A 22,093-nucleotide genomic window follows, 5' to 3' on the forward strand; every position below is an offset into this window, starting at 1 on the left:
GCCAATCACAATGTGCGAAATCTGTCGACCTAATGCGCGTTTGAAAATGGTTAGAAATCACTTTCTAAATAGTCAACGGTTAAATTGTGCAGTTATTTAGAAATGTGGCCATTTAGTTAGAGAGGTATTGAATCATTTAGCTGTTCTACCCTTAACTTGACGATCGGGAGAGCTAGTTCAGGTGCCAATAAGCGATATTGCGTGACGTATTGCAATATTTACTGGGTGGGAGGAATCATTTGTCTCCAAAGAACGTTTAATGTCAGCAATTTTCCCTCAACTCTCAGGAACAAAGATAGGTTCATTGCAATGATCTATTTTTCCTCTTGGACTGTATTTCTTTAAAAAATACTTAATGTATGAAGGAAACAAAAATAAACGGCTGTTTGCGGGCTGCGTCTGTTGTCGTTTTCTTTTTGGGTGACTTTTCCAGTCATATTCTGTGACAAAACCTTCTGTACTAGTTGCCAACAATATTCCAGAGATGGAATAAGTGTGAAACCTAAAATGTCATGAATATGAAAAAACGTCGCTGACTTGCTTACATCAGCAATTTAAACGCTATTATGGTGCACCAAGCCCCAGTTAAACTCTGACGTTAAACGATCTTAATACGCGCGCACCTATAGGGCCAATCATGAGGTATTAAGTAGGAGCAAGCGTGCAGTCGCCATTTTCGTAAATGGAGCGAAGAAACAGACAATCCTTAAGTTTAGACGAATCTAAGAACGTTCCGCCGGACACTCCTGATGGCGCCCTTGAATGGCAGCGAGCATTGTGTTGGGTTATATGGAGTAACTGTCTCACAACAGTGGTTCTTTATGTTAGTTATCACGATGCTAACTGCCATTTCAGGGGCCATTGCAGATAACCAGTATGGCGTTTTCACGGTCACCGAAATTGTCTATATGCGTTCGGTCCTTATGACAGGTTCTGTAAATAGTCTGTTAAACTCCATGTAGACGCTTAATTTTGTATTAGGGCCTATGCATTGAAGATAACTGTTAAATTTAGACGTTGCCAGTAGGCCCTACCCTGTGATTTTTTCCATACAACGTGGTCACTGTTCATGCTCAGCGTTGATACATACCCGGTCCCCACAAAGTCAGAAGGGAAATAGAGGGACGGTTTGCAGTTTGCATTATGCAATACGCATACGGCAACGTCAACCTCATGGACTGCGTGCACGTTCCTTCACCAGGTGGGAACCAACATAGCGCTGCAAGATCCTACTAATGGGAACGAGGTTGTGCTTATGGCACAGGTGTTTGAAAGCGCTTTCCTCCTTGCTCAATGCATGCTTAGGGAAATGACGCGCACTCCTGATATTGTTGCCACTTTTCTTGGGGAGCAAGCAAGCAAGCATGGACAGGATGCTGCTTGTCACCGCGGCAGCTATGAAATCACATCTAGCCTTTCTCGAAAACCGACATTTTGTTCTGCACTTCTGAGGACCTATGTGAACATGTTCTGCAGTGTGCACATCTTAGTGCACTGTACAGTGCGCATGTACATGTACATGTAAACGTACTCTGAATCCAGGCGCAGCTAGTAAACTGGCCACAGCTGGTTTGGTAAGTGTTTTAAGTTGAGCATTTTGATGTTACCGAAACTGAAACAGCACTTTTTACCATCTTGGTTCTCTCAGTGAATGTTGCAGGTTAAAAACTGATTGCATTCTATTCTTATAACTCGATTTAAAGTCGTATATGCAAATGTGGCTTTGAAATCGTTTGGCATCGTACATGTAATTTAAGAAAACATTTGAGTTATCGTTTGTAAGTTTGTTATCGTTACTGCGTTTTTTCAGAGTGTGTCACTCACTACCATATGCTCTGTTCTTCTTAATGCAGTAATGTTTTGTGGGAATCGCTATGCATCTAGCCTAAGTTTCTAGTTTTTAACATTGCTTTATAATGGCTGCCACGAGACGCTGTACGGACAAAATGCTTGCCCCCCGTTCGGCAAAAACACCAACAACTTGTTTATTTGCACCAATGAAGTGTTTTGTAACATCAGCGTCTTGATACACCGACTACAAAAGCTTTTGGGAGGGATGTAATTATCGAGCGATAATTCTTTTAAAATAAGTTCTGCTTATTGTAATTACACAAAGAATAAGGTTAAACATAAGACATTATTTGCTAATATCCAGATTGGGTTGTTATTTGAAATAACAGGTGTAAGTTTGTCTACAAATCATGAGGCAGTTTAATACACTGTAGCCATAGTAATGTCTGCTGTGAATTATGAACCGTCTTCACATATTTGACAAACATCTAGCACGGTATAAAACAGACGTGATAGAGTAGTAGTGATAATCAGTATAAGTTTGATCAGTATAAAATCATAAAGCAGTTGCACTTAGTGTAGCTAGTGTTGACAAAAACAAGTCTACTGTCCGCAGCCATTATGCGTGCCGTCTATACACACAGTAAATGTAAGTGTTGATAAAATATTTTGTCACATTTGGTCTGATGGACACTAGTACTGGTTCTGAAGTCTGTCAAGTTGTCATAAGTGGTACTTTGGGCAGTGACGCGAAAGGCGAGCAATAAGCCGTGTAATCTGAAAAATGTAATACAGTGTACCAACAACAGCTGGTTCAAGTAAGTTAGCCGCAAACATAAAAAGTAAGCTAGTGAAACTGGTACGGACAGGAGCGAACCGACCTCTGCTTAGCCTTGGTAACAAGTCGTCCTTATGTCAAGTTTTGTCCATATGCGTATCATAAAAGCCGGTTTCATGCATGTATTATTTTATACCTACGGGTCACACTGACACGTACACGCTTGTGTCATAATACTTTGGCCAACGAGGATGAAACGATCAAGAACATATCGACTCTTCAATGTATACGCCACACGATTTTGTATGGCAATGCAGGAACGGCTTTACGCGACTGACGCAATGAACCGGCTTGAAATCAAGTCTAGCATCTCCCGTTCGATGACTTACTTACAATTAAGAGCAAAGTACAAACGTAAGGTTTCTGAAAATAAACAAACAAGCTAATAAACTTCTCTCTACAGCTTTTCCAGTGTCACCCATCAGTCTATTGTCCAAATAAATCAATTGAGATAGCGGTCGATCTGGTAAAATCCGGAACTGAAGTAGGACAAATGCATAAACACGGCGTGAGTTTCGGATATTTTCCCCATACCACCTGTTGAGTCGTAGCCGAATAGATGAATTTATCCTTCCTTCATTCAAACAAAACATTAACATTCATAACTGAAGTTTAGAAATAAAAGAAGCTTTCTTAAGTGGGAGGAAAATCTTAATCAAAATGGGTCGTAAAAGACAGGATAACGCTGGCAGCGAGTCCATGCCTGAAACACCCGAGTCGGGCTGGGCATGGGTGGTTCTTGGCAGCGGCTTTGTTGCTACATTTATGGTGGTCGGTTTTCTCTCTTCGATGTCTGTGTACGTTTACGTGTGGATACACGTCTTTGAGGGAAGTGCGGCGGAAACCAGTCTGGTTATTTCGCTCTGCTCGTTCATGGTCGGACTCATGAGTAAGTACATCATATGTTCCTTACGGGATAGTAACATGTAAGTGTGGCATTATACAAGTCAAATTCACAATGTTTCAGATTTAGGAGGTATTTTTGTTTGTATGGATGGCTGCAACTGCTTGTGCTGTGAAACCGCATCCGAACCAGGCGGCAGCGGTTGAGATTAACGCAAGCGCCTATGGGAAATAGCATCAGCCACAAGTCAGTGGCTCCCATAAGCACACGTGTTAAATCCAGCCGCAGCCACAGCTTTCGGACGCAGCCACAGACGTTGAAATGATTATGTGAATGAACCGGAGACCAAGATTCAGGGACAATCACTTATTATGGTTGTGTAGATTTACAGTGTCCGATGAATGATGTAAGTGTGCATTGGTTTATATCCTAAAGATGTTTCCTTTGATCTGGAATTAACCTTCAATTGTTATGACCAGACTGTGACGTGTTGGAGTGCAAACAGGTGTCTTATTTGTTTGTTTCCACTGAGTACATTTAAAATTGGCTGTTCATGCTATGCGATTTACTCTATATATTCCTGCAAGAGTCTTACGTAACATTTTACCATATGTACATATAACGGTCTGTACAGACCCTACGCTTGTGTGAAATTAAAATATTATATGGAATTATCAAGAAACGTAAATAATTTGAAACTCGTGTTTACAAAACTGTATTGTGGATAATAAAAGCTTGATGTCCACGTTAAACCATTGGCAACATGCCGACAGAGCAGGTTTAAAAGTTGAAAGCCAGAACAGGGGTACGGGGCTGGTGACAGATCTTCCTCACCCGACCCTTCAATTTCCTCCAAATTCACCTCCCCCTTGCTCTGCCACCCAACGGCCACTGGTCTAATGTAAACACATCACGCAAGGAGTGCGCATGTACTTGACATTTGTTCTTTTTCTACAGCGGGAAGCGCAAACTCTTAAGCCAGCCGGAAATTCACTGACAGATTGCGAGTGGCAACGCTGTCTCAGCTGCCGTCTGGTATTACAGAATATTCTAACTAATAAATTAGACACTGATTCCATTTTGCTCTCTTTTCTCCTGCTGCCCTTTTTTTTATTCAGGTTTTATTTTGTTTCTTTTAATTTTTGTCTTTATGCTAACATGTGGAATATATCTTTCAAGTTCGATTAACCTAATTAACGACTTACATTTACAGGTATTTTATTGTTAGTTTTGTATTTTTTTAGTTTATTTGATGGAAACAAAATAGTTTTTAGTGGGGACTGTTTCAAAAAGGAGCGATGCAGGGAATTTTGAACTTGAGAGGAACGTACTGAGGATACTTTTCCCCTAAAACTTCAAACCGTACTGTCTCAGTCTTATTTCACCGCCCTTCCGACACTGAATGCCTAGTTACTTCCATGCATGTATAATAAAGTTTAGTCACTCCAATTACTTAAAATCGCCGCCTTGGCCCACATAACCTTGTTTTGGGCTGAGACTTTCTTCTGTGTTGACTGTCAGTTCTAACCGTTTACTTTGATATTTTTTAGGTCCAGTGGCCGGTTCGACTTGTAAGCGCTTTGGACCCCGGGCGACAACTATGGCGGGCGGTACGCTGATGGGTGCTGGTATCCTAATCTCCTCACAAGCGACTGGTATAGTTTTCCTTATCCTCAGTCTCGGTTTTTTTACAGGTAAGCTGTAAGGTCAAATGAGGTGATTTTGTTTTTCATTTTTCGTAAATTGACAAACTTTTGGCTACTAATTAAAGGTCAGCAAATTATTGAAGATGGCACCAATAAGATATAGTGAAAATTACTTAGGTCATTTACGATGTGCACATTGCAAGATACCTATACAACTGTCACGTTTAATATGGCGTCCGTTTTCCACATGTCAATTGATTAACAAAATACCATTGAGTAACCAGTCTCATTATACATGGTACTATTGTTTTTTCAGTGGTTCCACGAAATGATTGAATTTTTTATGGTTCATTTTCCATAATTATGCCTAGTAAAATTACTGTGGTGAATCTAGACTCGTTATGGTGATGATTTACAGTGGTGGTTAGAACGATGTGTCTGTAATATTGCCATGTCTTACATGATATTTCTCCTTTTTATATATAGTGAATGTCCTGTCTTTGCCCCCGTAGCTTTTGGCATGAGCATGGTCTTAAATGCCTCCTTTATGGCACTGGGAATGTACTTCAAGAAACGTCTGGCTTTAGCCATGGGTTTGGCCACAGCGGGAACCAGCGTAGGTCAGTTGGCTCTCCCACCTTTCCTTCAGTACTTAATCGACCAACACGGATGGAGGGGTTCTCTGATGATAAGCTCTGCGCTGGTATTACATGCACTCGCAGCTGGCGCCCTCATGCGGCCGCTGGTACCCCCGAAACAGAAGAGGTCATCTAAAAAATCCAGAGGTTGCGTACTGGAGGATAAAACGACGGAAAACAAAAGCGGCAAGAACTGTGAATCGACAGGGGTCGGTACTGATCGGGGTCTGTCATTTCTCAACCTCTCCGTTTTTGGTGCAGAGGATTTAGGCGGCTCACCAAGTGGTGTGGCTCTAGGAGAAGGATCGATATTCGAGGAGGAGCCAGACGTTACCATGACATCAGAGGTTGAACTTGAGGATGAGGACAGAATCCAGTATGTCGACGGCGATTCTTGGAGTCAGTTATCGACTCCGGAAGGAGATATGTCAGCCATGAGCCACGGTGTCTGGTTACCGGTAGCAGTAACAGCCTTGCAGAGCATGCCAGGGAAGAGGCGTCAAGAATCTTTTCTTCCCAAACGCAAACCTCGCTCTGCATCCATGCTGAGCCAGACCTTAGAGAAACAGTCCTCTGACCTCTCCCGTCTCCTCCGCAATCCCAGCTTTTTGGTCATGTTAGCCGTTAGTTTGGCGCACGGCTTCAGCTGGGCCTCTACCATCTATCACATGGTTTCACGGGCCGAGTCTATCGGCATTGAAGCAGACAACGCCGCCTTGCTTGTCACTCTCATGGGCGCTGGTAGCCTCATCGGTAGGCTCCTCACTGGCTTGCTCTTGGACAGAAAAAGGCTCCCTCCTGAAATCTGTTATGTCTGTGCCTTCACTGTCTGTGCACTGACAACATTCATTACTCCACTGGTAACCGCTTTCAAAGCACTGGTAGCCGTAACACTGGTTCACGGCATATCCAATGGTGCTGCAACCGTCGTTATTGCCACCACGCCTCGACTTGTTGTCAAGTCATTGCTTGGCACTACCTCCATGGCGTATTCCCTCCTGGCCACTGGTGTTGGAGAAATATCAGGAGGAGCATTAGCCGGTAAGAAAGAAGAAAGAATCGTTCTCTGCACCTTCATTGCAAATCATACAGTGCTTAGTCTATCTGAAAAAGCACATACATTTTTACACTCGACTACGGATGCTTCCTCTTTTAGAGGTGAACTAGCATGAAAATCTTGTGCACCAACTTGGAGGTATGAAAACCGTAGGGCTGTGGGTCTATAAGGAGACCTAACATCAGACTTTCGATATTGATGGTATGAGAAACTTGATGTGTCAATCGTTTTACAAGTCGTATAAGTTTATGGAAATATTTTGCCCCTTTTCTTCCGTTGAATTTCAGGTTGGTTTTACGATGCTCTTGATAGCTACGATTATTCTTTCTATACTGCGGGATCAGTAATGACAGCTGGGTCTGGATTGATGCTTATCCTCCATTTTCTCCAACGTGCGAAACAGCGACACAACGGTTTTCCCGCCCAAATCTCCGATGGCAGAGACGGTCGTGTCCAGCCCGGTTCAAACCCGTCCGATCCAGAGCTTGGGGGATCGAAGCTCGATGATTTGGGAAGTGTCAATCCGGTGTTTTTCATGAGGGAAGGGGTTGATTTGGAGATGACTAAGTGCGAGGGTTGTGCAGTGGATGGGCGTGTGACAGTTGGTGAATAGAATAAGAAAGAGCTTAACTCAAAGAGACGGTCTTGCTACTATTGTGACGCTTCCCCTGAAGGGGAGGACTTTGTTGTGGACTTGACTGGTAAGACAGTAGGGAGAATTCAGAAGATTGTCCTAAGTAAACAAGTACGATGAAGAATAACTGGGAAAAGAGCCCCATGGAAATGATATATCGTCATTCTTGTCATGACATGAAGCAAATGCAGACGTGCGCATGACAACGGAAAACAGTTGTAAAATACCAAACATTCACATGGCAATAGGACTTTCTGACGATACAGCCTTTATTTTGAATGAAAATGAAAGTGTTAAGGAATGCGATACTCCTTCTGAAAAGCCCTGCTGTAATGTTGAATCTTATGCTATTTTGATGAAGAGCCAGATTGTTTTAAGAACCCCCAAAATATGTTTATATAATACATTTAATGTAAGAATAGAACGTATTTTGTTTGATGGTGGGGAAAGGCGCTTTATCGTGTATGAACAAAGCACTGACTAAAAAGATCAGGGCTTTAAAAATCCTGTTCATTTTGCTTAGTCTATCTATCTTGAATTCTCGCGGGGTAAAGTTTTGGCTGGTAGTATCGATAATTCGTCACGAATGGTGAGTTTTATGGGCTCGGAGAGTTTGGCGCAAAAATTGTCAGTGTGCGAAGTGATGTTCAAGACACGCGGTGGGGTATATTTCACTGAAGAAATTTTCCTGTGATTGTATAGGCCTGACACCTCTCCGTGATGTCATACAGGTCTAGAGCATTGGACGACTGCCAAATGTTTTATACTCAAGGAGACAGTGTACGTTTGATGTGATGTAAATCAGGACAAATCAAAAGTAGTAACCTAACTTTGCAAACAAGACACTAGTGCTGTAATAATTTACTTCCTTTTTAAAAATATTGTTGTGTCGAAATTTATTCGTGGCGTTCATTTTATCTCGTTTTGTGTGTGATAGCAGATATTATCAAAGAAATTTAGTTCTTTTTTCCTTATCTGTGTGGACTTTAAAATGTAAACTGCGGTCTATTCTCAAGATCAAATAAACTGATGATCAGTATGCCGAATGAACAATTTTGGGGGTATATGAAGAACAATTGAATAAAGTTATCGGTTCAGACTGCGCATTTGTATTTCTGTTAAGGCCAATAACCCACCAGGCAAAGTTGATGGACATACAACTGTATATAGGCTCAAATCCTCCTTGCTGATTGGTTGAAACCATGCGTGTGAACAAGAGAGGGCGCTTTTTGTACATGATTTGTATTTGACAAAACTATTCAACGGAAACGCAAGTTCAATTTTGAACCATCCTTTTGTTTGTTTAAATTTTGGATTTGTAACAGTGTAATTTACTATTACATTATTCTAATTTTTTTCTAATTTTTTTGCTCGTCAATGTGTTACCGAAATATCTGAGAGTCCAATGTCATTTTAGTGACTTGGTCCTATCACGCTTTATTCAGTGAAATTTTATGAGTAAAAAATATGCGTATTCTTGTGGCTTCTTGTTATTGGTAAAATACTTTTCTTTTACCTTTCTTTTATTCAGTAAGTTCTGATCATTCTTTTCTGTAAAAGTAGCATGGAAATCATGCTACATACAAATTCTGCTTTGATTTGTCTTGAAAAGAAAAGAATTAAGTAATATTATTGTAATGTTCTTTCACTTTGGTCTGGAAATCAGGCATGGACAAGGAACTTACCTACTTTACATCTCTGGTTATTTCTGAATTGAGTGAATTTGCATAACAAGTATATTAGACACTGTTCACACGTCCTTGTTTACAATGCAGCTATGCTTTTGATGTTTTATGATTATACAAGTCGTATAGTTTCATGGGGGCGCTGTCGCCGAAAGAATTGACAGTCAGGGTTTCGTTGGTGACCGGATCTCGGCAGTTACTTTTACACACTACTAGAACGGAGGTATCTATCTAATGATGCATTAAATGTGTTTATGAAGTGGAGTTAACTCGCAGGCCAATTAATCCTGGGGTTGAGGTATATGAACACCGCTTTTGATGTCGCGCCCACTCATATTCTCTATGCGTTCGCATATCAGCATGGTGTGCTTCCTCTTCGGGTGGAGATCTATTACCTTTGGTTTTACTTGAATGTCTAACTCGACCAGCATTCAAGTTGCAAGGGGGCATTCTTCTCCAGAGGGGCACTGGATGGTTTTTGTCATCATTACAGTTGTTGCTTGCATTTTCTTGAGTTACAGATTGGGGTAGTAACGGGATATTTAATTCGATTACACGTCCTTTTAAGTTCACCATAGACTTGATCATTGCATTAGGAGAAATATTAGAGTAGCTTCAGTCTCTTCTTGTGCGTGCCTTCAATCATTTCTCCTTGGTCTTACCGTACGTACGATACAGTGACGACCTTGCGCTTGCGAGGATATGGGCCGAGGGGAAGCAGTCGTCCCTGCCTGTATGCAATAGTTATTCTCATTGGCCGTGCTGCCTTCATGTTTGTGGTATGCATTCAAGGCCTACCATGTGCCAAACACCGACCAGGTTCCCATCAAACAAATTACCGACTTGAAATCAAGTCTAGCATCCATATCTGCTGTGAAACACGTTGCTACTCTATGGCATTTTAAACAAAGTACGAGCGCATTTGTTGCGACATAATGGCGTAATGGCCGTTTACAGCTGCATCGTGATTGACAAGTAATTGGTGGGAGAAATGGAATCGTAACTTGATAAACCTAAGATAACAGCAATGGCTTTTACAGATAGAGTCAAGATTGCGCAGCCATGTTGCAACGTAGGCATACAGCATGCGATTGTATACCGTACCCGTACGTGAATCCATGGCATTCGCGCCGCTGAAAATAGTAGGCCTACAACACAACAGGAGTTGTAGAGACTAAACTTAGTTGGGCAGCAAATCCAACCCAGGATGGACTGTAAAAGGAAAGAGACCAAAACCAGCAATTCAGTGCCTGAACTGTCTGAGTCGGCGGGCTGGGCACGGTGGGTTCTTGCTGGTGGTTTCGTTCTCCAGGTTACGCTGGGCGGTTTTCTTGCCTGTATGCCTGTCTTCGTTTTCGTGTGGATGACTTTCTTTGACGAAAGAGGTGCGAAATTCTATATTCTTGGAAAGATTTCATTTCCCAAGATGGTTTGAGCATTATGCTCGCAAATTTAGCCTCCCGATTTGAGAAATCTTCAGCTCAAATTTCTGCTAAAGGGATATCAGGCTGTTGCACTGGCGTTTAAAATAGTATCATTTCCAACAGAATATTTGGAAACATCGGAACCCAAACGAAGCCATGGGAATAGCGCCACCTTTAGTTCACTTCCCACCCACGTGAGTAACTTTTGACGCGCCGTGTAGGCCTAATTTGCATTTCAACGAAGCCCTCGTTTGAATGAAGCTCAGCGACGCGCCTGAATTCAATTTGTGAAGAACAATATAGTAGGCCTACTGCCGCATCTGTTCGAATGCTTGAAATTCCATTCTTGTAGTTATCTTCTCTCGTTGGTAAGCGGGTAACAGTCGCTCCAGCCTGCGTCTCAGCGCTGTGAATTCTGCATTATGCGTCCATCTTTCCATGAGGCTAACAAAACTTGTGGATGCTCTGAGGTATAAATGTATTCCCGTTTGCAGCTGGAATCCTTCCGGTAAGTGCCTCCCTTTTGTGGTATTTTATCGATGGAATTTCACGTAATATGTATTATTTTGTCGTAACACGCTAAACGCTGAAGAATGAGTACCTTTTGGGGAAGTATGTGGCATTCCTTATTGATGCAGAGTAACCCCAATGGGCCAGAACTGTAGGGTTTGTTGTGCGATCCGCTGCACACCCACGAACGCGTGGCCGACGTCGAATCCCACAGGTCTCAGTAGGGGTAGGCACAGAGAAATCGGATAGATTGAAAATTGACTTGATATTGTCCAGGGGGCAATTACATACACGCTTGCTTTCTTTGTTCAAATTCAACAGGTTTTTTGGTCGCGTGAGTAAAAAGGGTTTATACTGCTAACCCTCAATGTCGAATCTTTGTACAGGATTTGGTTTGGTTGGGATATTGATTAGCCTTTATGTCTCTGATAGCCATAAATATTGTACACAGTAAATAACAGCACCCAATGAGTTCTCACAAACGTACTCATGGAGACTAGTGATTATTTGAAATAAAATTATTGTACAGTTTTAATTAAGCCTACGTGTATGCTTCTTACTGCGTGACCCTGAAATTTTTACAACGCTGCAGTACTGCTTGGACCTGTGAGTTGTCAACGTCACGTTTTAGTAGTGCTTTGACAAAATAAATGTTTACATCAGTAAGAGTAATCCTGTTTTGCCTCACGTGGATATGAAAGACTATTACTGAAAGTGCTTAGCCGATTTTCGAAATGTAAAGACGACTTCATGAGAAGTCATCAAACATTTTTTTAAACTAAGTGTGCATGGCAGAAACAGGCCATTAGCGATCAGAATATAGCATGTGTAAAAACCATACAGGCATTATAACTGGAAGTAGAGTGTGATGTTTCCATTTTTGTCCTCGCGTATGGTCCAGGCTAATAGTTCCTTAAATGCCCTAGAAATTACTTCGAATCGGAGCCAATATTAAGATGTTTAGCTATAAGATCTATTTTCTCTGTGAAATGAAGCAGCGCGCATGGGTCGGTCCGCGGTGTGTTGGCCCTAGCTCACGTAGGTTGATATGTTATCCTCTCGTAAGGAAGACTACGAATTGATGTTCACTCGGCTTTATTAATCTCCAGCTCTGAGAAGTTCCAGTGTGAAGAAAGTCTCAGGCAAACGAAAATTCCCAGTACAAAAAATCCCAGCTGAAACAAACTAGTAAAAAGAGAAATGGCATGTTTTACAAAGCCATCATTTGTAATTAATAACAAATTTTATAACACACACGGTCTAAATTCTAAAGATGTATTCAAACTCACCCAGCATTAGCAGCTGGAAAATGACCAGCTGCGTAAAATGTAGGCCTACATGAGAATCTACAATATTGTGACAAATTAAAATTATTCACTTAGAAAAATACACTAACGGCAACACTAAACGAAAATGCTAATTGGCGGAAGAAGCCCAGATAGTAATCCAAAATAAGTATAACGCATTTTTGCGTCGCCCCATTACAGTAAAAAACGCTGCATGAACTGTAAGCAACTTGGTCAAGGGTCAAAGTGGAAACAAAGACAAGCAACAATGTGCCAGTTCGGTATTTCAAAAAAGCAAGGTCATTCGCAAACAAAGCACGCGCGCAAGTCTGCGTAGGGCCACGCTGATTGGGCACGCGAGTCCGAATGAGGCCTCAGAGGCACTCAAATGTGGGCATGTGCTGTGGGAATACTGAACTGCTGCTGGTTACTTCTCGCAAGGCCCGTGCTCACACCAAGCATGCATATACAGTACATGTAAAAGCACGCACTTTCAAATGGCGAACCCCAGGCTCCGCCGCCTGCCAAGTTAAGGCAAAAAGTGGGCGGAGCGTCCGAAGACAGCTCATCCATATTTACGAGGCCCAAATGGTACGCAATGCAAGCTCATCGATACAGTGTCTTGGGGGATTTTACGCAGCCTGCTTCCTGTATTAGAGGCTATCTCTTGATGAAACCGGAACATACACGAGCAATAGACCAAACCACCAACTTTTAATCAATTCAGCATCATGCACTTTTGATTTGATCCGTTGGAATTAACAGGAATACTCCTGTGTTTCTGACTCAATCTCTGATCTTGAGCTCTTAATTTTTTGCTTTGTTCTCACCAGGTTCATGTCGACATTAAGTATCGTTGTTGCTGTCACCTGAGAACACTGGATTCATTACACCATTCTCTTGGTTCTCATTGACGCGATCCCCAGATTTCTTGCTAGGGTCTTGAGGTGCACGCTGTGCCTCAATATTCGCCCCGTCCGCTTCCCCCTTCTGTCCTCTCGACGTTCTTTTTTCTAAGCAGTAGATCATGGCAACTAAGGTTGCTGCCAGGGTAAATACAGATCCCGACATGACGTATGCGATGTTGTAGCTTGCAAGGGTGTCGTAAATCCAACCTTTCGAAAGAAAAGAAGAGAGCAATGTTTTACTAGCGCTGTTATTATTGTTTTTTCATTTTAAGAAAATGTGTTTTATTTTCATTTTATTTTATTTATTGTTCTTTTGCAAATGACACCCTCCTTTATCTGCAGAAGGTTCAAACCGATGTGATATCACACAATCATGATCAAAAATATTAGATTAGACCCATATGCAATATAATGACTGTCTTTGGGTTGAATTCCACCATCATGCAAACAGTTGATTTTTAATCTGTAGTTTTGTTGTCGAAAAGCAGCAACTGAGAGGCAATTATTATTATACCTGCGATAGTAGCTCCAAGTACTTCGCCAATACCCCAGCACACAAGGAGGAGACTGGTCGCTCCAGCCACTTCACTCGGTTGCACAAGAACCTGAATAACTACAAATATCAATGGCTCTACCACACCGTTGGAAAACCCGAATAGAACACAAATTGCTGCCATGGGACCAAAAGTGGCGAGAGGAAGTAAGATAAAACAGGTCACAGCGTCGCCGAGGAGTGCTATTATGAAGGCAATTAGTGGAGGAATGTAGCCTTTATCAACGAACCATCCGTGACTTATTGAACCAACAAAGGCTCCTACTCCCATGAGAGTCAGAAGTGTGGCTCCTTCGGTGGACTGCAAACCGACCGACTCGGCATGGGCGTCTAGGTGATACACAACGGAGGCCCAACCACTGCCGTGCGCTAAGCCGATGGGAATGGTCAAGACAAAGCTGGGATTTCGGAACAAGCTTGAAAGACCGTAACTCTCCATCATAAAGGTCCGGAAACGGGTCAGGTACAGTCTGCAACGGCTGACAGACGGCGGGTTTGAGTCAGTCTGTGACGTGGGTGATTTCTGATTGTGAATTGTTTCCGGAGAGATAGTTGCCCCTGAGTCTTCCAGGAAACAGGGATCACGAGTTGCATTGTCCGCCTTAGCAGAGACGTCTTCAACACCAACTGACGGTGTGGGTTTCGATGTGATCTTTTTGTTGTTATCGTAATTTTTCTGCCGCGAGATATCCGTGCCATCGAAAAATACTTCGCTTGAATCATTATTTGACAATTCCGTGCTGGCCTCTGCAAAATCACCGTTAGTTCTCAAATGAGCCTCAACAGTAACATCTTCCTCATCGTTTGTCTCAGGGTTCTCAAAGGAGCCTGTGTTTACCACAGAGCCTTTTTCCGAAGCAACACCGGTCATGGTTTGGATATCTTTGTCGTCATAGTCATGTTTCCGCAAAACAATCTCTTTGTCGTTCAAACAAAAGTTGGCCGAATCGTCATTTGACGATCTTCTGCAAACTGTATCTGTGTAATCACCGCTGATTCTGAATTGGGCTTCAGCGATAATATCTCTCTCCTCGTTTGTCTTTTGAGAATTTCCGCCGATATTCGTGATATTTTCGTCGGCCGACTTTGTTTCAGAATCCAGCCGCAGCTTTGATGCCCGTTTCCCTGCCTTGGATAACAGTGGACGTACGAGGGCTCCACAAGCAGTGGTATGAAATAAAATACCCCCCATGATGACCATGGACCCTCTCCATCCATATTGGTCTATCAGGTATTCTACCAGAGGAGTCAGGATAATCTGACCCCCTGCAAAGCCAGATGAAGCAATGCCAAAAGCAACAGTACGACGCTTCTTGAAGTACATGCCTAGAGCCACTAGACTACAGTTTACACACACACTGAAACCCAGAGCTGTTGACAGAGGGGAAAAATAATTCAATTTGAAGTATGCCCTGTCTTGAACCTTATGACTTATGATGGATCTGTGATTAAAACAAGTATTTTTTTTCATGTAAATTTGACAATTCGATTGCATGTACTAGTAACACCTTCAGCAGGCTACTTAAGCTGATGGTCAACAAAAAAGATGGACGCTGGGTTAATAGGCTTAATTTGCTTTATTCTTGTTAGAAGGCTGTCAAAATGCTGACATAGATTAATGAGCAGAGCTTTCCAATACACAAAAGAACTGTAAGATAAATGATGTAGGTTGCCACTTATATCCATTCTGGACGATGTACAATTGGGCAGCCTTCAAGGTCACCTGTTTCTGAACTCAGAGCTATGCAGTCTATTTTCTATGTATAGCCGATAATCTGTATCATTCCCTTCCTTTTTTCCCCATTTTTAGTATGATCTTGACATGTCACATGACCTTTTGTACACTGAAGCCTTACAAGGACTTGTGCAAGCATCTGGCGCGGTTGCCCAATACAACCTAGTTTCTATTAGCTGCACATGTAATCTACAGGTTTAATATTCGTAAATGTCAATCAGTAGATAGGAAGTACTTTCCAAATGTTACGGATAACGGTTCTTACCTGTTATCAAGCTCATGCTTAGCGTCAGGAAGAGTGTACCGGTAGCCAGAGCTGATATCAGAAGCCCCAGTGAAGCCAACACGCCCCCAATCATCCAGATAGATCTGACACTAAATCGGGTTATCAAGATACCAGCAACCACACCTGGCATTCATTCAATGAGAAAATTAACACAAGTTCAGTTCCTTGATGCTCTGCATCTAAAAGAAAGCGATTGGGGCATCGCATGTTGTGCTCAAAAAGTTAAATGAAGTTCAAGTTAAATCAAGTCATATTCGGATACTTACTTAAAAAACCAATGAAGAACGACGACAGAGAAACAATCAAACTCGACTCTGTCGCAGAACTGTCGAAGAAATCTATCCACACAGGGACGTACACGGCCACAGCTCCGTAGTATCCGTACGTGAGAGCTTGTGTCAAGAATGCTCCAACAAGTACCAGCCAGGCCCAGCCGCCGTCCGGGGGCTCTGGTGGCTGGGCTCGCTTCGTAGCATTTTTCGCCCCTCGAGTGTCCGTGTTGAGCGTGTCAGCCATATTTGTGCAAAATTATCCAAGGTGCAGTTTTGTTGGGGTGTGCGTTTGTGCTTCAGCTGTGCACGTGGGTAAAATATACTGTGCTATGGAAGAATGCACATCCGTGCACGTTAGACCTTTGTACTGCGCCCACAGAGTACAAACCGTTCAAAGCTGTTGGGGTGGATTTGGCCTATGTGTAATGCGTTCAGCTAGGTGTATGGTGATGGTACAGTTCAGTGTAATAAAACTTCAATGCATGACTTCCTGAGCTGAAAGGGGGTAAAAAATAGTCGTTCAAGTTGGCATCAGTCTGTCCAGCAATGTCTGTTATCGAGGTAGAGATGAGGATGGATATAGAATTTCAACCCAAGCCATTTCAGATAAACTTCCTATGTCACTGTTGTTTGATAAAGTCACCTTAATTGCTCTTTTATGGCAAGCGCTCTCTTCAGGATTGCCTGCCTGTAGGCGCATACCCTGTGCAGCTGGTATCACGCCACTGACTACCTTAAGTTTGTGGTATTCAAATTCCATGGATTATCTCTCTATTGCATCATACTAATCGTCCAGGACCCTATTTTTAAAGGATTTGTTTCAGAACTAAGCTATTTTGTGACATTCTTGTAGAGGTTTATTTTCAGTCATACCAAATACATCGTACGATGCTTAATTCAGCCTATATACATGTAGATATGTATCGGAGCAGTGTATGGAGAAAGTTGTGATAATGAGTGTTAGGCATTTTTGGAAACAAACTGGCAGGTGTTTGCGTCAGTGCACGTGGACAGTTGGTATACAAAAGCCGCACACTATGTGCATAGTGAACAGCCATTCTGTTTCCAAAATCTGAAGCTGGCGCTCTTCATGTACAACTTTTTATACAAATGCTTGCTTTCCGTGGGTCTAGAATACAAACACAAAACAGCATTTAAGTGTTGTTATTTCCTGAATTGCAGGACCAGGATGGAATTGGTATAGAGTCGACAAGTTCATACACCAGAAGTGTTTGACAAAGCAAATTCTGTTCATACCTAAGCTCTTTATGTCTACATATTTACAAGTGACTGCGAAGGGCGCCAGCAAGTCGGCCGCTGGACCGACAGTGGAATTACAGCTTTTTGTAAAGTTTTTATTAATAAAAAGACATACAGCCGATACGGCTGAGGTTACATGCAGTACTCATTCGATCCACTTTAATATTTGAACCTGTGTAATAATACATTCAATCTTGCAATTACTCAGAGACCATATCAATCCTGAGTAATCCGCCAATTCATGGAGGCCTCATTCAAGTGCTTAGAAACCTGATTCCTCTTTGTTTAGTGAGTCTTGCTGCTGCTGACAATCAATCACTGTCGAATTGTCAGCCCCTGAAGGTAAACAAAAGCTATTTCAAACTAATAACTGACCCTGACAAACAGTATCAGGAGTTGCTGGCTGCCTTGCAGTGTTAAGTGGTGGGTGGATAGGTGGGGTTAGGGCTTAGATTTCGAAATGTACTATTGGTCGTAAATTAGGGGTAAACCAATATTCAAATTACAGTTTGTCATAATGCATTCCCAGGGAACCTCTATTCAACCTTTTCAAGCTATTGGAATGGTAGTGTGTCCGTTAAACGAGCTTGAATACGCGCAATACAACCGACTGTTGAAAATAGTCCACAGGAACAACCACGTGGTTTCTTTCTTGGGGAGGGGCTTGACTTCCCGCAGGTTTAACACGTGAAGCTTGTATCAGATCTGTCTATTTAAACTGTGCAATGCAAGCTCGTCAGTACATTTTTGGGAATTGAACGCAGTCTTCTCGTCGCTAGACACTGATTAAACAGGAACATACACAAGCAATAGGCCAAACAACTAACTCCCTAACCAGTTCCGTATTCCCCACTTAAACTCTTGATTTGATCCATTTGGATTAAAAGGAAGACTCATCGTTGTCTTCCTGGCTCAATCTCTGGCCTTGCCCTCTTACACTGTTCTCAGAAGGGACATGTCAACATTCAGTCTCGTTGTTGCCGTCACCTGAGTACACTGGATTCACTACACCATCCTCAAGGTTCTCATCAAGGCGATCCCCGGATTTCTTGCCAGGGTTTTGAGGTGCACGCTGTGCCTCAATAGTCGCCTTGTCCGCTTCCCCCTTCTGTCCTTTCGACTTTCTTTTTTCTAAGCAGTAGATCACAGCAGCTAGGGTTGCAGCGAGGGTATATACAGATCCCGACACAAAGTATGCATTGTTGTAGCTTGCCAGGTTGTCGTAAATCCAACCTTTCGAAAGAAAAGAATTGTTTCACTACGTCTGTCATCCATGTCATCTTCGCTTTTTATTTGCAATTATTTACTCTTTGCCCAGGACACCAGCAAAAGTGAACCATTAAATTAGACCCATATGCACAGCATTAATTACACTTGGGGGGAGGGGCTGAATTTCAAATAACGTGAACAGTTAATTTTGTCGGTTGCACCATGAAGTTACGTATAGTGGACAGTTGTAGTCTTGCCCCAAGACTGGTTTTACAGTTTTGGACTGTGTATGCACCGCGCAGGCGACATAGCACTGCCAGTAGAGGGCGCTACATTTTCAAGAGAAGAACTGCCCAAAACACCAGTCTTGTGAAATCTGGCATGCTTACCCGAAACATTCCGAGCATACTGCACGCTCGCAAGTTACCATGAATGATATTGTCACTTCATGGTGAATCGGTAATTTTGCCATCGAGTGACAGCTCGAGGTAATAAATGCCATACCTGCTATAGTAGCTCCTATTATTTCTCCGGTACCCCAGCACACAAGAAGGATACTGGTCGCCCCAGCCACCTCTGACGGTTGAACAAGAACCCGTAGAATTGCAAAGATCAATGGCTCTGCCACACCGGTTGAAAACCCAAAGAAAACACAAGTTGCTGCCAAGGGACCAAAGGTGACGAGAGGAGGTAATATAAAGGAGGTCACAGTGTTGCCGAGGATGGCTAAGATGTAGGCGATGACTGGCGAGATGTAGCCTTTATCGATGAACCATCCGTGACTTACTGAGCCAATGAAGGCTCCTACTCCCATGAGAGTTAGTAGTGTCGCTCCTTCGGAGGACTGCAGATCCACGGACTCGGCACGGGCGTCGAGATGAAACACAACGGAGGCCCAACCGCAGCCGTGCGCTATGACGACGGGAATGGTCAAGACGAAATTACGGTTTCGGAACAAACCTGAAAGGCCGTACCTCTCCAACATGAAGGTCCGGAACTTGGACAGGCCCAGTCTCCAACGGCTAACAGAAAGTGGGCTTGAGTCAGTCTGTAATGTAGTTGATATCTCACCGTTGGTCTTTGGAGAGACAGTTCCCCTTGAATCTTCAAGGAAATAGGGATCATGAGTTGCGTCGTCCGCCTTGGCGGAAACGTCTGCGACACCAACCGACGGTTTGGGTTTCGGTGTGATCTTTTTGTTGTTATAGTCATTTTTCTGCCACAAGATCTCCTTGTCGTCAAAACTTACTCTGCCTACATCGTCATTTGATAAATCTCTGCTGTCTGTCTCTGCAAAATCCTCAGTAGTTCTCAACTGTGCCTCAACAAAACCATCTCCCTCCTCGTTCACCTGTTGAGACATCCCGCCGATATTTGTTGTCTCTTCGTTTGCCGATTTTGTTTCAGAATCCACCTGCAACTTCAATGTCCGTTTGCCTGCCTTGGACGATAGTGGACGTACGAGGGCTCCACAAGCAGTAGCATGCAACAGAATGCCTGCTGTGATGACCATGGACCCTCTCCATCCATATTGGTCTATCAAGTAGTCTAGCAGAGGAGTCAGGGCTACCTGACCTGCTGCAAAGCCAGATGAAGCTAAGCCAACCGCGACAGTACGGCGCTTTTTGAAATAAATGGTTAAGGCCACCAAACTACAGTTTGCGCACATACTGAATCCCAGAGCTGTTGACAGAGAAAAAAGCATAATACCTCGATTTAAAGTATGCCTGTCCTGAAAATTACCGAATCAATGAAATATGACAGACCTATGACTGAAATTAGTGAATGTTTATTCATGTTATTTGGCTGAATTAGTTTCAGGTACTAGCAATTAACTCCTTCAGGAGGCGAATTTAGCACATGATGTAAAAGAAAAGGAGATTTGTTGATGCTGGACTGTTGGGCTTTGTTTTCTTTCTAGTTACCATTGTGTCATAATGCTGACCGAAAGAAATGACCGGACCTTCCATTAGACAAGAACTACGGTGATAAATGGTTTAGGGTGTTACTTGTGTTCTTCCTGGACATGAGGCAGCCCGGCGACAGGGTTTCCTTTTCTGAAGTGGAGCTGCGCTTTTACATACACAGTCTGTTTTGCAATTTATATACGACCAATGTAATGGTTGCAGATGTAACGAATAACGGTTCTCACCTGTTATCAAACTCATGCTTAATGTCAGGTAAATTGTACCGGTGGCCAGAGCTGATATCAGAAGCCCCAGTGAGGCCAGCACGCCCCCAATCACCCAGACAGATCTGACACTAAATCGAGTTATCAAGACACCAGCAATCACACCTAGCATTCGATGAGAAAAAAATACATTATGAGGTTTTCAAAGTTTCTAAAAATATCCAAATGCTGTGCATCTGATATTAGACGAGGGCATTTAAAAAGTCAAATAAGAAGGTGCCCTTAGTTAAATCCAGTCATCATCAGATATACGTACTTAAAAAACCCATGAAGAACGACGACAGGGAAACAATCAAACTCGATTCTGTCGCTGAACTGTCGAAGAAATCTATCCACACAGGGACGTAGACGGCCACAGCTCCGTAGTATCCGTACGTGAGAGCTTGTGATAAGAACGCACCGGCTAGTACCACCCAGGCCCAGCCGCCGTCCGGGGGCTCTGGTGGATCGGCTCGCTTCATAGTCTTTCTTGCCCCTCGGCCGTCCATGTTCAGTGTCTCAGTTATTTTCACACAACAGTCATTCACGGCGCGGTTCAAACTGCCACTTTGGGGTTTCCGCGTTCGTGCAATCGTTACTCTAGTATTTCATTGTGAGGACATATTCCGTCCCGTGAAAAAATATTACTTTGTCAGACCTTTGTATGGCGCTCAAAGGTCAGACATAGTAACAGACTGAGGTCAAATCTCTTGAGTCTTGCATGGTGGGGATTTGGCTTTTGTGTACACGTCTCGTATAGCTGTACCGCGGTGGTGCAATACTTACGAAACTTCAGTGCATGACCACGGACGTATAAAAAAAACTAGACTTGCAACGCGTTTCCCAACCAGCGGCCATTTTACTGAGCGGAATACAAATGCGTGGGTTGGCTTCATGGTTGACGTCAGGAAGAACAAAGCCGGGCATTGCCAGGAACTTAAGCTTTATATTCGGCTCGGTAAAATGGCCGGGAGTGGATTCATTGATCTCTATAAGCTGATTAAGGGTATTGCGAGTCCAGATTTCAATATATACGTCCGTGTGCATGACTTCCAGAGCTAGTCAAAGTGAATTAGTGTAGTAACAGAGTGGCATGCTGGGTCCGTCTTGCAATACTGTGTCGGTCGCTTGATGGGAATGAGGACGGATATTATTGCATCAAGAAGCGTAAAAATAGATTTGTAAAACATGCCTCGGATAGACCTGCCATCTTGCTGTCACTTTGATCGCTATCTTTTGTGGCAAGCACTCCAGTCTTAGTACCCCTGAGCGTGATTTGAGGTGTGTAACCTGAGCAGCCGGAATCACGCCATTGAGTACCGGGTACCGCGGAGTCAACTTTTGATG

The 22,093-nt window shown here is 43.0% G+C and overlaps 4 protein-coding genes across 13 annotated transcripts in view; 2 read left to right on the forward strand and 2 right to left on the reverse strand.

Annotated features, from left to right (window-relative positions):
- LOC110978930 (protein downstream neighbor of Son-like) overlaps nucleotides 1-22,093 on the forward strand; it is a 58,753-nt gene that overhangs the window by 11,410 nt on the left and 25,250 nt on the right. For 5 of the 8 annotated variants that reach the window (XR_015427800.1, XR_015427801.1, XM_087146294.1 and 2 more), the window contains exon 1: nucleotides 10,846-11,065. The exons of 2 other annotated variants lie outside the window; for them this stretch is intronic. Coding sequence is in view for 2 of the 6 variants with exons in the window: in XM_087146294.1 (XP_087002420.1) it covers nucleotides 10,996-11,065 (70 nt within the window). In the remaining 4 variants the exon portion in view is untranslated. Of the gene's footprint in view, nucleotides 1-10,845; nucleotides 11,070-22,093 lie in introns of those variants that run through there. One more of the 8 variants, XM_087146301.1, reaches the window with a different exon arrangement.
- Nucleotides 3,076-9,203, forward strand: LOC147796718 (putative monocarboxylate transporter 5). Of its 3 annotated transcripts, XM_087146305.1 has the most exons (5): nucleotides 3,377-3,518; nucleotides 4,431-4,508; nucleotides 5,024-5,167; nucleotides 5,632-6,798; nucleotides 7,102-9,203. In XM_087146305.1, exons 3-5 carry the CDS (start codon nucleotides 5,074-5,076, stop codon nucleotides 7,425-7,427), a joined length of 1,587 nt encoding a protein of 528 aa, XP_087002431.1. In that variant the 5' UTR covers nucleotides 3,377-3,518; nucleotides 4,431-4,508; nucleotides 5,024-5,073; the 3' UTR covers nucleotides 7,428-9,203. The 3 variants fall into 3 exon arrangements, with proteins under 3 accessions (XP_087002429.1, XP_087002430.1, XP_087002431.1); XM_087146303.1 differs by lacking the exon at nucleotides 4,431-4,508 and having other exon boundaries at nucleotides 3,076-3,518; XM_087146304.1 differs by having other exon boundaries at nucleotides 3,376-4,508.
- LOC110978838 (uncharacterized) lies at nucleotides 11,452-16,685 on the reverse strand. The gene is made up of 4 exons (XM_022234125.2): nucleotides 16,102-16,685; nucleotides 15,815-15,958; nucleotides 13,776-15,185; nucleotides 11,452-13,468 (listed from the first exon to the last, which is right to left on the reverse strand). Exons 1-4 carry the CDS (start codon nucleotides 16,349-16,351, stop codon nucleotides 13,200-13,202), a joined length of 2,073 nt encoding a protein of 690 aa, XP_022089817.2. The 5' UTR covers nucleotides 16,352-16,685; the 3' UTR covers nucleotides 11,452-13,199.
- On the reverse strand, nucleotides 17,337-21,708 carry LOC110978934 (monocarboxylate transporter 3-like). Its single transcript, XM_022234286.2, has 4 exons — nucleotides 21,024-21,708; nucleotides 20,729-20,872; nucleotides 19,081-20,259; nucleotides 17,337-18,600 (listed from the first exon to the last, which is right to left on the reverse strand). The coding sequence occupies exons 1-4, from the start codon at nucleotides 21,253-21,255 to the stop codon at nucleotides 18,326-18,328; spliced, it is 1,830 nt and encodes a 609-aa protein (XP_022089978.2). The 5' UTR covers nucleotides 21,256-21,708; the 3' UTR covers nucleotides 17,337-18,325.

Source organism: Acanthaster planci, linkage group LG15 (assembly GCF_054643075.1).
Source record: "Acanthaster planci isolate LZ-2023a linkage group LG15, COTS_SCS, whole genome shotgun sequence".
Lineage (NCBI taxonomy): Eukaryota > Metazoa > Echinodermata > Asteroidea > Valvatida > Acanthasteridae > Acanthaster > Acanthaster planci.